Source organism: Bombina bombina, chromosome 3 (assembly GCF_027579735.1).
Source record: "Bombina bombina isolate aBomBom1 chromosome 3, aBomBom1.pri, whole genome shotgun sequence".
NCBI lineage: Eukaryota > Metazoa > Chordata > Amphibia > Anura > Bombinatoridae > Bombina > Bombina bombina.
Window position 1 is genome coordinate 361175836 of NC_069501.1, and position 13926 is coordinate 361189761.

General features: G+C 42.8%; 1 protein-coding gene across 1 annotated transcript in view; it reads left to right on the top strand.

Annotated features, from left to right (window-relative positions):
• USP9X (ubiquitin specific peptidase 9 X-linked) overlaps positions 1 to 13926 on the top strand; it is a gene marked incomplete in the record, with an annotated part of 1177890 nt that overhangs the window by 1123108 nt on the left and 40856 nt on the right. Inside the window, 1 exon segment of the mRNA XM_053706481.1 lies at positions 3803 to 3988. Within this exon segment, the coding sequence (XP_053562456.1) occupies positions 3803 to 3988 (186 nt within the window).

The window sequence follows — 13926 nt, forward strand, 5'->3', positions numbered from 1 at the left end:
CCTTTCGTCAGAATAAGGATCAAAAACCCAATCCTCCCCCCAAGGAATCTGCTTCCAATTGGAAGCCTTCCTCAAATTGGAATAAATCCAAGCCATTTAGGAAACCAAAGTCAGCCCCTAAGTCCGCATGAAGGTGCGGCCCTCATTCCAGCTCAGCTGGTAGGGGGCAGATAAAGGTTTTTCAAGGATTTTTGGATAAAATCTGTCCAAAATAATTGGATTCAGAGCATTGTCTCTCAGGGGTATCGAATAGGATTCAAAGTAAGACCTCCTGTGAGAAGATTTTTTCTCTCACGCATCCCTGTAAATCCAGTAAAAGCTCAGGCTTTTCTGAAGTGTGTTTCAGACCTGGAGTCTTCAGGGGTAATCATGCCAGTTCCTCCTCAAGAACAAGGTTTGGGGTTTTATTCAAACCTATTCATTGTACCAAAGAAAGAAAATTTATTCAGACCAGTTCTGGATCTGAAAATTTTGAATCGTTATGTATGAGTACCAACTTTCAAGATGGTGACTGTAAGGACTATTCTGCCTTTTGTTCAGCAAGGACATATGTCCACAATAGACTTGCAGGATGCATACCTTCATATTCTGATTCATCCAGAACAGTTTCTGAGATTCTCTTTTTTCTAGACAAGCATTACCAATGTGTTGCTCTTCCATTTGGCCTAGCAACAGCTCCAAGAATCTTTTCAAAGGTTCTGTGTGCCCTACTATCTGTAATCAGAGAACAGGGTATTGCGGTGTTTCCTTATTTGGACGATATCTTGGTACTAGCTCAGTCTTTACATACTGCAGAATCTCACACAAATCAACTAGTGCTGTTTCTTCGGAAACATGTTTGGAGGATCAATTTACCAAAAAGTTTCTTGATTCCTCAGACAAGGGTCACCTTTTAAGGCTTCCAGATAGATTCAGTGTCCATGACTCTGTCTCTAACAGACAAGAGACGTTTAAAATTGGTCGCAGCCTGCCGGCACCTTCAGTCTCAGTCATTCCCTTCAGTGTCTATGTGCATGGAAGTTTTAGGTCTCATGACTGCAGCATCGGACGCGATCCCCTTTGCTCGTTTTCACATGAGACCTCTACAGCTTTGCATGCTGAATCAATGGTGCAGGGATTATACAAATATATCACAATTAATATCCTTGAATCCCATTGTACGACACTCTCTGACATGGTGGATAGATCACCATCGTTTGGTTCAAGGGGCTTCTTTTGTTCGGCCAACCTGGACTGTGATCTCAACAGATGCGAGTCTTTCAGGTTGGGGAGCTGTTTGGGGATCTCTGACAGCACAAGGGGTTTGGAAATCTCAAGAGGCGAGATTACCAATAAATATTTTAGAACTCCGTGCAATTCTCAGGGCTCTTCAGTTTTGGCCTCTGCTAAAGAGAGAACCGTTCATTTGTTTTCAGACAGACAATATCACAACTGTGGCTTATGTCAATCATCAGGGTGGGACTCAGTCCCCAAGCTATGAAAGAAGTATCTCGGATACTTGCTTTGGCGGAATCCAGCTCCTGTCTAATCTCTGCAGTGCATATCCCAGGTGTAGACAATTGGGAGGTGGATTATCTCAGCCGCCAGACTTTACATCCAGGGGAGTGGTCTCTCCATCCAGATGTGTTTTCTCAGATTGTTCGGATGTGGGGTCTTCCAGAGATAGATCTCATGGCCTCTCATCTAAACAAGAAACTTCCCAGATACCTGTCCAGGTCCAGGGATGTTCAGGCGGAAGCAGTGGATGCACTGACACTTCCTTGGTGTTATCATCCTGCTTACATCTTCCCGCCTCTAGTTCTCCTTCCAAGAGTGATCTCCAAAATCATCATGGAACAGTCTTTTATGTTGCTGGTGGCTCCAGCATGGCCACACAGGTTTTGGTATGCGGATCTGGTTTGGATCTCCAGTTGCCCGCCTTGGCCACTTCCGTTACGGCCGGACCTACTATCTCAAGGTCCGTTTTTCCATCAGGATCTCAAATCATTAAATTTGAAGATATGGAAATTGAATGCTTAGTTCGAAGTCATAGAGGTTTCTCCGACTCAGTGATTAATACTATGTTACAAGCTCGTAATCTCTAGAAAGATTTATTATAGAGTTTGGAAGACTTACATTTCATGGTGTTCTTCTCATAAATTCTCCTGGCATTCTTTTAGAATTCCTAGAATTTTACAGTTCCTTCAGGATGGTTTGGATAAGGGTTTGTCTGCAAGTTCCTTGAAAGGTCAAATCTCCGCTCTTTCTGTTTTATTTCACAGAAAGATTGCTATACTTCCTGATATTCACTGTTTTGTACAGGCTTTAGTTTCCTATTAAGCCTGTCATTAAATCAATTTTTCCTCCTTGGAGTCTTAATTTGGTTTTGAAGGCTTTACAGGCTCCTCCATTTGAGCCTATGCATTCTTTGGACATTAAACTACTTTCTTTGAAATTGTTGTTCCTTTTGGCTATCTCTTCTGCTAGAAGAGTTTCTGAGTTATCTGCTCTTTCTTGTGAGTCTCCTTTTCTGATTTTTCATCAGGATAAGGCAGTTTTGCGGACTTCTTTTCAATTTTTACCTAAGGTTGTGAATTCTAACAACATTAATAGAGAAATTGTTGTCCCTTCCTTGTGTCCTAATCCTAAGAATTCTTTGGAAAGATCCTTACATTCTTTGGATGTAGTAAGAGCTTTGAAATATGTGGAAGCTACTAAAGATTTCAGGAAGACTTCCAGTCTGTTTTATTTTCTGGTCCTAGGAAAGGTCAGAAGGCTTCTGCTATTTCCTTGGCTTCTTGGTTGAAACTTTTGATTCATCAAGCTTATTTGGAGTGTGAGAATTACAGCTCATTCTACTAGATCAGTCTCCACTTCGTGGGCTTTTAAGAATGAAGCTTCAGTTGATCAGATTTGTAAAGCGGCGACTTGGTCCTCTTTACATACATTTACTAAATTCTACCGTTTTGATGTATTTGCTTCTTCGGAAGCAGTTTTTGGTAGAAAAGTTCTTCAGGCAGCTGTTTCAGTTTGATTCTTCTGCTTTTGTTTTAAGTTTTTTTCTTTCAAAAATGAAATAAACTTTTTTTTTTTGGGTTGTGGATTAATTTTTTCAGCGGAATATGGCTGTTTTTATTTTTATTCCCTCCCTCTCTAGTGACTCTTGAGTGGAAGACTCCACATCTTGGGTATTGATATCCCATATGTCACTAGCTCATGGACTCTTGCCAATTACATGAAAGAAAACATAATTTATGTAAGAACTTACCTGATAAATTCATTTCTTTCATATTGGCAAGAGTCCATGAGGCCCACCCTTTTTTATGGTGGTTATGATTTTTTGTATAAAGCACAATTATTTCCAAATTTCCTTTGTTGATGCTTTCTACTCCTTTCTTTATCACCCCACTGCTTGGCTATTCGTTAAACTGAATTGTGGGTGTGGTGAGGGGTGTATTTATAGGCATTTTGAGGTTTGGGAAACTTTGCCCCTCCTGGTAGGATTGTATATCCCATATGTCACTAGCTCATGGACTCTTGCCAATATGAAATAAATGAATTTATCAGGTAAGTTCTTACATAAATTATGTTGTTGTTTTTTTTACTCATGTTCAACAGCATACATGTGTATGTGCCAGTTTATTCTGGAACCAGTAGCCTTTAATAACATTGTAGTTCTATAATAAAAACATATGTTGACATCTGAGCAAAAATTCTAATGTAGCTTCTGCAGTCTAATGTTTAATAGTAGAATTAGAAACTTAAATCTATAGATGAACTTTATAGGTCTGCATCTAATTGATTTTATTTTTGTTTTCCTTAGGTATGCAAGAAAAGACCCAGCTCCTAAAACTCAATGTGCCTGCAACATTTATGTTGGTAGCAATGGATGAAGGTCCTGGGCCTCCAATCAAATACCAGTATGCTGAATTAGGCAAATTGTACACTGTTGTGTCACAGCTAATTCGTTGTTGCGATGTATCATCGCGTATGCAGTCTTCAATAAATGGTAATTATAAAAAAGGTTTAATACTGCTTTTTATTATCTATATCCTGTATGTATTTATTTAGTCAAATGTGTACAGGTATTGTTGAAGGCTCTCTTTTTTTCTACAAATGTTTTTTGTTTTTTTTTTGTTTTTTTTAAGGAAGGTTATTCGTTTAGGGATGAATTATATATCTTTTTAATTTTGTTTTATATTCGTTTTATTATAACATTAAGCATTTCTGTAACCTTTTTAAATTAATGCATTGGATCACAGCCTTATGACATTTCTTTTTTAAGATACGATGAGTCCACGGATTTCATCCTTACTTGTGGGATATCGCCTCCTGGTCAGCAGGAGGAGGCAAAGAGCACCACAGCAGAGCTGTATAAATAGCTCCTCCCTTCCCTCCCACCCCAGTCATTCTCTTTGCCTTGTTAGTGATAGGAAGAGGTAAAGTGAGGTGTTAGCTTAGATTCTTCAATCAAGAGTTTATTTTTTTAAATGTTACCAGTGAGTGCTATTTTATTTAGGGTGTAGCCATATATTCCTTGTCAGTCTCTAGTGTAGAAGCTACAGGTGGCTTTAAAGCATTGGGAACTGGTGGGATCTTTTATTCTCACTGTGCCTCCTATTTTATATGCTGCCCTTCAGATTATGGCCTTAGCAATTATTATCTAAGACCCAGTATGTCTTCACAGATCTGCAGGAGGATGAAGGATCTCCTGTTATGTGGGACTGTTCATGCTGTCGCTCAGCATCAAGGTATGTGCAGCTTTTTTTCTGGGACATCCATTACCTCAGGCATGCTGTATTTTTTTTTTTTACCTTTCAGGTTGGGGGATTTATAGACCTTTATTTAAGAGGGCTATCCTTGTTACTTGTTCAGGGGCTATTTTAATATTTATAGAGCCTTACTGTGACGATTTATGTGGTGCTGTGGGATGTGACGCTGGGGATTTTATGCTTTGGGGTATAATTCCAATAATAGGCTGTGTTTTTTTACTTTAGTCCGGTGATCGCATAGGCTTCCATGCAGATACAGGCTAGAGTGTGGGCGGGGTTATCTTTGCACGCTTTTTTGATGCTGTGCATCTCATTCCTGGCTTCAGGCTGACTTCGGTTCAGATGTGTTTTTCAGCTGGTTGCTGCACGTTGCTTAGTTCGCATGTCGCAATTGTAGATGCGGTCTTAGGTGTTCTGAGACTTGGATGCAGTGGACGATGTTACGTGGGGGCAGGTAGGCGCCTCAGCAGAGCTGTTGAGGCGTAGAGGTGCTGTTTAGTGATGTTATAATTGTTTTTGCCTATATTTATTTCTCTTGTAAGGTGTATCCAGTCCACGGATTCATCCTTTACTTGTGGGATATTCTCCTTCCCAACAGGAAGTGGCAAAGAGAGCACACAGCAGAGCTGTCCATATAGCTCCCCCTCTAGCTCCACCCCCCAGTCATTCTCTTTGCCGGCTCTAAGCAATCGGAAGGGTAAAGTGAATGTGGTGTTAGAATTGTAGTTTTTATTATCTACAAGCAAAAGTTTGTTATTTTAAATGGTACCGGTGTGTACTATTTACTCTCTAGCAGAAAGGAGATGAAGAGTTCTGCAGGGAAGAAGATGATTTTAGCATGTTGTAACCAAAATCCACTGCTGTTCCCACAAAGGACTGAGGAGTAACAGAAAACTTCAGTTGGGGGGAACGGTTTGCAGGTTAGGCTGCAATGAGGTATGTTCAGTCATTTATTTCTAGACAAGACTGTGATAATGCTAGAAAAGACTGTTAATATCCCCATGAGGGAAGGGTAAGCTGTATTCAGAGACTAAGTATGGAATTGCAAGCTTACATAACAGGGCTAGTTTATGCTGGTTGACACTACTTAATGGCAAACGTTTTTTACTGAAAAATATCGTTTTGAGACACTTTGAAGGCTCCTTTGGGTTTCTTTCAGGGGTTGTTACCCACATGGCTATTATTAAAACACTTAGGAGTATTTCTTTAGGCCTCACCGCACCGGAGTAAGGTGGGAGGGGCCTAATTTCGCGCCTCAGATGCGCAGTTTATTTGACTATAAGTTTTCAGGCTGTTTCACGTGGAGGGTCCTGCTGCAGTTTGAGGGCCTATAAGAAGCTTTTTCCCCACAAATCTGGTCAGGTAGGGCCACAGTAGAGCTGTGGCAACGTGCTGAAGCTTTTTTAACCGGTTGTTGGCTTACTGTCGATCCGGTTTGGGCATTAAGGGGTTCATCGTTTTTATTGCTAGTGGTGCAATCTTACTAATGCTTTAGGTACAAACTGTAAAAAGTTTGAAAAGTGTGCTGCATTTTTCACTGTTTGGTAAAATTCTGTGCCTTTTTTATTTCTTAAAGGTACAGTAACGTTTTTTTCAAAGTGTGTTTATACTTGATTAAAGTGATTTCCAAGCCTGTTTGTCTTGCTACTAGTCTGTTAGACATGTCTGACACCAAGGAAAATCCTTGTTCAATGTGTTTAGAAGCCATGGTGGAACCCCCTCTCAGAATGTGTCCCACTTGTACTGATATGTCTTTACACTTTAAAGAACATATTGTTGCACTTAAAAATGTGGCCCAAGATGATTCTCAGGCAGAAGGTAATGAGGTTAGCCCGTTAACCTCTCCCCAAGTGTCACAACCAGTTACGCACGCTCAAGCGACGCCTAGCACCTCTAGTGCGTCTAACTCTTTTACCTTACAAGACTTGGCGGCAGTTATGAATAATACCCTCTCAGTGTTTTTATCTAAACTGCCCGTGTTACCTGCAAAGCGTGATAGCTCTGTTTTAAGAACAGATTCTGAGCATTCTGACGCTTTAGTAGCCGTATCCGATATACCCTCACAACGCTCTGAAGTAGGGGCGAGGGATGGGCTGTCTGAGGGAGAAATTTCCGATTCGGGAAAGGTTGCTCCTCAGACAGATTCAGATACGTTGGCTTTTAAATTTAAACTAGAACACCTCTGCTTATTGCTCAGGGAGGTATTAGTTACTCTGGATGACTGCGACCCTTTGGTGGTTCCAGAAAAATTGTGTAAAATGGACAAGTACCTAGAAGTTCCTGTTTACACTGATGTGTTCCCGGTCCCTAAGAGGATTGCGGATATCGTTACTAGGGAGTGGGATAGACCAGGTATTCCGTTTGTTCCCCCTCCTGTTTTTAAGAAAATGTTCCCCATATCTGACCCCATGCGGGACTCGTGGCAGACGGTCCCTAAGGTGGAAGGGGCTGTTTCTTCACTTGCTAAACGCACAACTATATCAATTGAAGACAGTTGTGCTTTTAAAGACCCTATGGATAAAAAATTAGAGGGTTTACTTAACATTTTTGTTCAACAAGGTTTTCTTCTCCAACCTATTGCGTGCATTGTTCCTGTAACTACTGCAGCTGCTTTCTGGTTCGAGGCGATGGAAGATGCGCTCCAGACGGAGACCTCATATGAGGACATTATGGACAGAATTAAGGCTCTTAAGCTGGCTAATTCTTTTATCACAGATGCCGCTTTCCAACTAGCTAAGTTAGCGGCAAAGAATTCAGGTTTCGCCATTTTAGCGCGCAGGGCGCTATGGTTAAAGTCCTGGTCGGCCGATGTGTCATCAAAATCCAAACTCTTGAACATCCCTTTCAAAGGAAAGACCCTCTTCGGGCCTGAATTGAAAGAGATTATTTCAGAAATCACTGGGGGAAAAGGCCATGCTCTCCCCCAGGAGAAGTCCTTCAAGACAAAGAACAAACAAAATAATTTTCGTTCCTTTCGGAATTTCAGAAGCGGTCTCGCTTCATCCTCCCCTCCTGCAAAGCAAGAGGGTAACGCTTCACAACCCAGGGCAGCCTTGAAACCTTACCAGGTCTGGAACAAGGGTACACAGGCCAAGAAGTCTGCAGCTGCCTCCAAGACAGCATGATGGGGTAGCCCCAGATCCGGGACCGGATCTAGTAGGGGGCAGACTCTCTCTCTTCGCTCAGGCCTGGGCAAGAGATGTTCACGATCCCTGGGCCTTAGAGATTGTATCCCAGGGATATCTTCTAGAATTCTCGTCTGTCTTCAGACCAGACAAAGAAAGAGGCGTTCTTACGCTGTGTAGAAGACCTACATACAATGGGAGTGATCTGCCCAGTTCCAATTGCGGAACAAGGGCTGGGTTTTTACTCAAACCTGTTTGTGGTTCCAAAGAAAGAAGGAACTTTCAGACCAATCCTGGATCTCAAAATTCTAAACAAATTCCTCAGAGTCCCATCATTCAAGATGGAGACCATTCGGACAATCTTACCAATGATCCAGGAGGGTCAATATGACTACCGTGGATCTAAAGGATGCGTATCTGCACATTCCTATCCACAAAGATCATCACCAGTTTCTCAGGTTCGCCTTTCTGGACAAGCATTATCAGTTTGTGGCTCTTCCTTTCGGGTTGGCCACTGCTCCCAGAATTTTCATAAAGGTGCTAGGGTCCCTCCTGGCGGTTCTAAGACCGCGGGGCATAGCAGTGGCGCCTTATCTAGATGACATCTTAATTCAGGCGTCGACTTTACAAAGAGCCAAGTCTCTCACGGAAATTGTAGTGGCCTTTCTGAGGTCTCACGGGTGGAAGGTGAACATCAAAAAGAGTTCTCTCTCCCCCTTCACAAGAGTTCCCTTCTTAGGGACACTAATAGACTCGGTAGAAATGAAAATATTTCTGACAGAGGTCAGAAAGTTAAAACTCTTTAACTACTTGCCGAGCTCTTCATTCCATTTCTCGGCCATCTGTAGCTCAGTGCATGGAGACAATCGGACTAATGGTAGCGTCAATGGACATAGTCCCTTTTGCACGGATACACCTCAGACCACTGCAACTATGCATGCTCAAACAGTGGAATGGGGATTATGCAGATTTGTCTCTTCAAATACAGTTGGACCAGGGGACCAGAGATTCTCTTCTCTGGTGGTTGTCTCAGGATCACCTGTCTCAGGGAATGTGTTTCCGCAGACCAGAGTGGATCATCGTAACGACCGACGCCAGTCTGTTGGGCTGGGGTGCAGTCTGGGACTCCCTGACCAGGGGACCAGAGATTCTCTTCTCTGGTGGTTGTCTCAGGATCACCTGTCTCAGGGAATGTGTTTCCGCAGACCAGAGTGGATCATCGTAACGACCGACGCCAGTCTGTTGGGCTGGGGTGCAGTCTGGGACTCCCTGAAAGCTCAGGGCTTATGGTCTCGGGAAGCTCTTCTCCCGATAAACATTCTGGAACTGAGGGCGATATTCAACGCGCTTCAGGCATGGCCTCAGCTAGCTGCGGCCAAATTCATCAGATTTCAGTCGGACAACATTACAACTGTAGCTTATGTCAATCATCAAGGAGGAACAAGGAGTTCCTTAGCAATGATGGAAGTAACCAAAATCAGGTGGGCGGAGGATCACTCTTGCCACCTCTCAGCAATTCACATCCCAGGAATAGACAACTGGGAGGCGGATTTTCTAAGTCATCAGACTTTTCACCCGGGGGAGTGGGAACTCCACCCGGATGTATTTGCCCAGCTGACTCAGCTATGGGGCACTCCAGAATTGGATCTGATGGTGTCCCGTCAGAACACCAAGCTTCCTCTTTACGGGTCCAGGTCCCGGGATCCCCAGGCGGTGCTGATAGATGCTCTAGCAGCGCCTTGGTCCTTCAATCTGACCTATGTTTTTCCACCGTTTCCTCTCCTACCTCGTCTGGTTGCCAGAATCAAGCAGGAGAGGGCTTCGGTGATTCTAATAGCGCCTGCGTGGCCACGCAGGACTTGGTATGCAGACCTAGTTGACATGTCATCTGTGCCACCATGTACACTGCCAATGAGACAGGACCTTCTAATACAGGGTCCTTTCAAACATCCAAATCTAATTTCTCTGCGTCTGACTGCTTGGAGATTGAACGCCTAGTTCTATCAAAGCGTGGTTTCTCTGAGTCGGTTATTGATACCCTGATTCAGGCTAGAAAGCCTGTCAACAGGAAAATCTACCATAAGATTTGGCGAAAATATCTTTTTTGGTGCGAATCCAAGGGTTACTCATGGTGTAAGGTTAGGATTCCCAGGATTTTGTCTTTTCTCCAAGAAGGATAGGAGAAAGGATTATCAGCTAGTTCCTTAAAGGGACAGATATCTGCTTAGTCTATTCTTTTACACAAACGTCTGGCAGAGGTACCAGACGTCCAAGCGTTTAGTCAGGCTTTAGTCAGAATCAAGCCTGTTATTGACCTGAGTCTGAATTTAGTTCTTTCCGTTCTGCAAGGGGTTCCATTTGAACCCTTACATTCCATAGATATTAAACTGTTATCTTGGAAAGTTTTTTTTTTTTGGTAGCTATCTCTTCTGCTCGAAGAGTTTCGGAGTTATCTGCTTTACAGTGTGATTCACCTTACCTGGTGTTCCATGCAGATAAGGTAGTTTTGCGTACCAAACCCGTTTTTTTTCCTAAGGTTTTGTCTAATAAGAATATTAACCAGGAAATTGTTCCTTCTCTGTGTCCTTATCCTTCGTCGAAGAAGGAACGTCTGTTACACAATCTTGATGTGGTTCGTGCTTTAAAGTTTTATTTACAAGCAACTAAGGATTTCAGACAAACAACTTCTTTGTTTGTTATCTATTCTGGTAAGAGGAGAGGTCAGAAGGCGACCGCTACCTCTCTTTCCTTTTGGCTGAAAAGCATCATCCGTTTGGCCTATGAGACTGCTGGCCAGCAGCCTCCTGAAACAATTACTGCTCATTCTACCAGAGCAGTGGCTTCCACATGGGCTTTTAAAAATGAGGCTTCTGTTGAACAGATTTGTAAGGCAGCGACTTGGTCTTCGCTGCATACTTTTTCCAAATTTTCCAAATTCGAAACTTTTGCTTCTTCGGAGGCTATTTTTGGGAGAAAGGTTTTACAAGCAGTGGTGCCTTCCGTTTAAGGTACCTGTCTTGTTCCCTCCCTTCATCCGTGTCCTAAAGCTTTGGTATTGGTATCCCACAAGTAAAGGATGAATCCGTGGACTGGATACACCTTACAAGAGAAAACAGAATTTATGCTTACCTGATAAATTACTTTCTCATGTGGTGTATCCAGTCCACGGCCCGCCCTGTCAATTTAAGACAGGTGGTTTTTATTTTTAAACTACAGTCACCACTGCACCCTATGGTTTCTCCTTTTTCTTTCTAACCTTCGGTCGAATGACTGGGGGGTGGAGCTAGAGGGGGAGCTATATGGACAGCTCTGCTGTGTGCTCTCTTTGCCACTTCCTGTTGGGAAGGAGAATATTCCACAAGTAAAGGATGAATCCGTGGACTGGATACACCACAAGAGAAAGTAATTTATCAGGTAAGCATAAATTCTGTTTTCTGCCTATCAGTTAGATTGCTTGTTTAAATTTTAAGATACAGTACTGTTTAAATTTTCTTTTTTATATTTAAAGACACACGGCCAAATTTTGTTAAATTTTGTTTAATCATGGATAGTCTGCAAAGTGTAACATGTTCCGTGTGTTTGAATGCCAATGTGGAACCCCCTGTTACTTTTTGTCCCTCATGTACTGAGAGGGCATTACAATTTAGAGAGCAGATTTTCTTTGATAAAAAATTTCCAAAAATGGATGTTTCTCTTACTGATGAAATTCAGAGTGTCACAACTTTCACCCCAAGCGTCGCAGCCCTTAACGCCCGCTCAAGAGGAGCCAAGTACTGCTGCAGCTTCTGCTGTAATCACTTTAAAAGACATAGCTTCAGTTATGTCTTCTACTCTTTCAGAGGCGTTATCTGCTTTTCCTGTATTTCAGGGCAAGCGTAAGAGGAAAGAAAACCACATGGTCAATACAGCTTCTGATGGCAATATCTGATGTACCCTCCCAGGGCTCTGAATTAGAGGGTATGGGGGTTCTGTCTGAAGGTGAACTTTCTGATTCAGGAAATGTCTTGCCAGTGACAGATTCAGAAGTGGTTTCTTTCAGGTTTAAACTTGAACACCTCCGACTGTTATTGAGGGAGGTTTTAGTTACTTTGGATGACTGCGATTCTATTGTAGTTCCTCCAGAAAAATTGAGTAAGCTGGACAGATATCTTGAAGTCCCTTCTTATTCTGATGTTTTTCCAGTTCCTAAAAGAACTTCAGAAATTATTGCTAAGGAATGGGAGAGGCCAGGTATACCCTTCTCTCCTCCTATTTTTAGGAAAATGTACCCTATAGCTGACGCTATCAGGGACTCTTGGCAGGCGATTCCTAGGGTGGAAGGAGCTATATCCACCTTGGCTAAACGTACTACTATTCCTATTGAGGATAGTTGTGCTTTTAAAGACTCTATGGATAAGAAATTAGAGGGTCTACTTAAGAAAATCTATGTTCCTCAGGGGTTTCTTTTACAACCGGCAGCCTGCATTGTTACGGTTACAAATGCGGCGGCTTATTGGTTTGATGCTCTAGAAGAGTCTCTTAAAGTTGAGACTTCTTTGGAAGAGATACAGGATAGGATTAAAGCTCTTAAATTTGCTAATTCCTTTATTACAGATGCTTCTCTGCAGATTACCAAACTGGCGGCCAAGAGTTCGGGGTTCTCCATCTTATTATTATTATTATTATTATCGGTTATTTGTAGAGCGCCAACAGATTCCGCAGCGCTATTAACAAAGGCGGAGTACAAAAAAAAAAAAAAAAAAAAAAAACAGTTATAGGGATCAAATGGGTAGAGGGCCCTGCCAAGAGTTGCACTGTTGTAGTCAGCTCTTGAGAAGGTGATCAACAAACAGCTGGACTCTTAAGCTTACATGCTAGGGGGGGATAACTGGATAGCAATGGAGGAGACGAACTGGTATAAAGTAAGGTTAGCGTAGGTTGTATGCATCCCTGAACAGTAGAGTCTTTAGGGAGCACTTGAAGCTTTTAAAACTAGAAGAGAGTCTTGTGGAGCGAGGCAGAGAGTTCCACAAGATGGGAGCCAGTCTGGAGAAGTCCCGTAAACGGGAGTGTGATGAGGTGACAAGAGAGGAGGAGAGTAGGAGGTCTTGAGCAGAGCGAAGGGGACGGGAAGGAGAGTATCTTGAGACAAGATCAGAGATATAGGGGGGAGCAGTGCAGTTGAGGGCTTTGTATGTCAGAGTGAGAATTTTGTGTTTGATCCTAGAGGCAAGAGGAAGCCAGTGAAGAGATTGGCAGAGAGGTGCAGCAGATGAAGAGCGACTTGTAAGGAAGATGAGTCTGGCAGAGGCATTCATTAGGGATTGTAAAGGAGCTAAGCGGTAGGTGGGGAGACCAGAGAGGACAGAGTTGCAGTAATCGAGACGGGAGAGGATGAGAGAGTGGATTAAAATCTTAGTTGTGTCTTGTGTAAGGAAGTGTCTAATTTTAGAGATGTTTTTAAGGTGGAAGCGGCAGGCTTTAGCCAAAGTCTGAATGTGAGGAGTGAAAGAAAGATCTGAGTCAAATGTGACCCCGAGACATCGGGCATGCGGGGTAGGGGTAATGATGGAGTTGTCGACAGTTATAGAGAGATTGGGGGTGGAGAGTTTTGAAGAAGGGGGGAAAATAAGGAGCTCAGTTTTGGAGAGATTTAGCTTGAGGTAGTGAGAGGACATCCAGTTGGAGATGTGAGAAAGACAGTTAGTGACACGGGTTAGCAAGGAAGGAGAAAGTTCTGGTGCAGAGAAGTAGATTTGGGTGTCGTCGGCATACAAATGATATTGTAAACCATGGGACTTTATTAGGGAACCTAGTGATGACGCGTAGATTGAGAAGAGAAGGGGACCGAGAACAGAGCCTTGCGGTACTCCACACAGAGCCTTATGGTTAAAATCTTGGTCTGCGGATGTGTCGTCAAAGTCTAAGCTTTTAGCTATTCCTTACAAGGGGAAGACCCTGTTCGGACCTGACTTAAAAGAAATTATTTCTGACATAACGGGAGGCAAGGGTTCATCTCCTCCCTCAGGATAAGAAATCCAAACAGAGAGGTAGACAGAGTAATTTTCGTT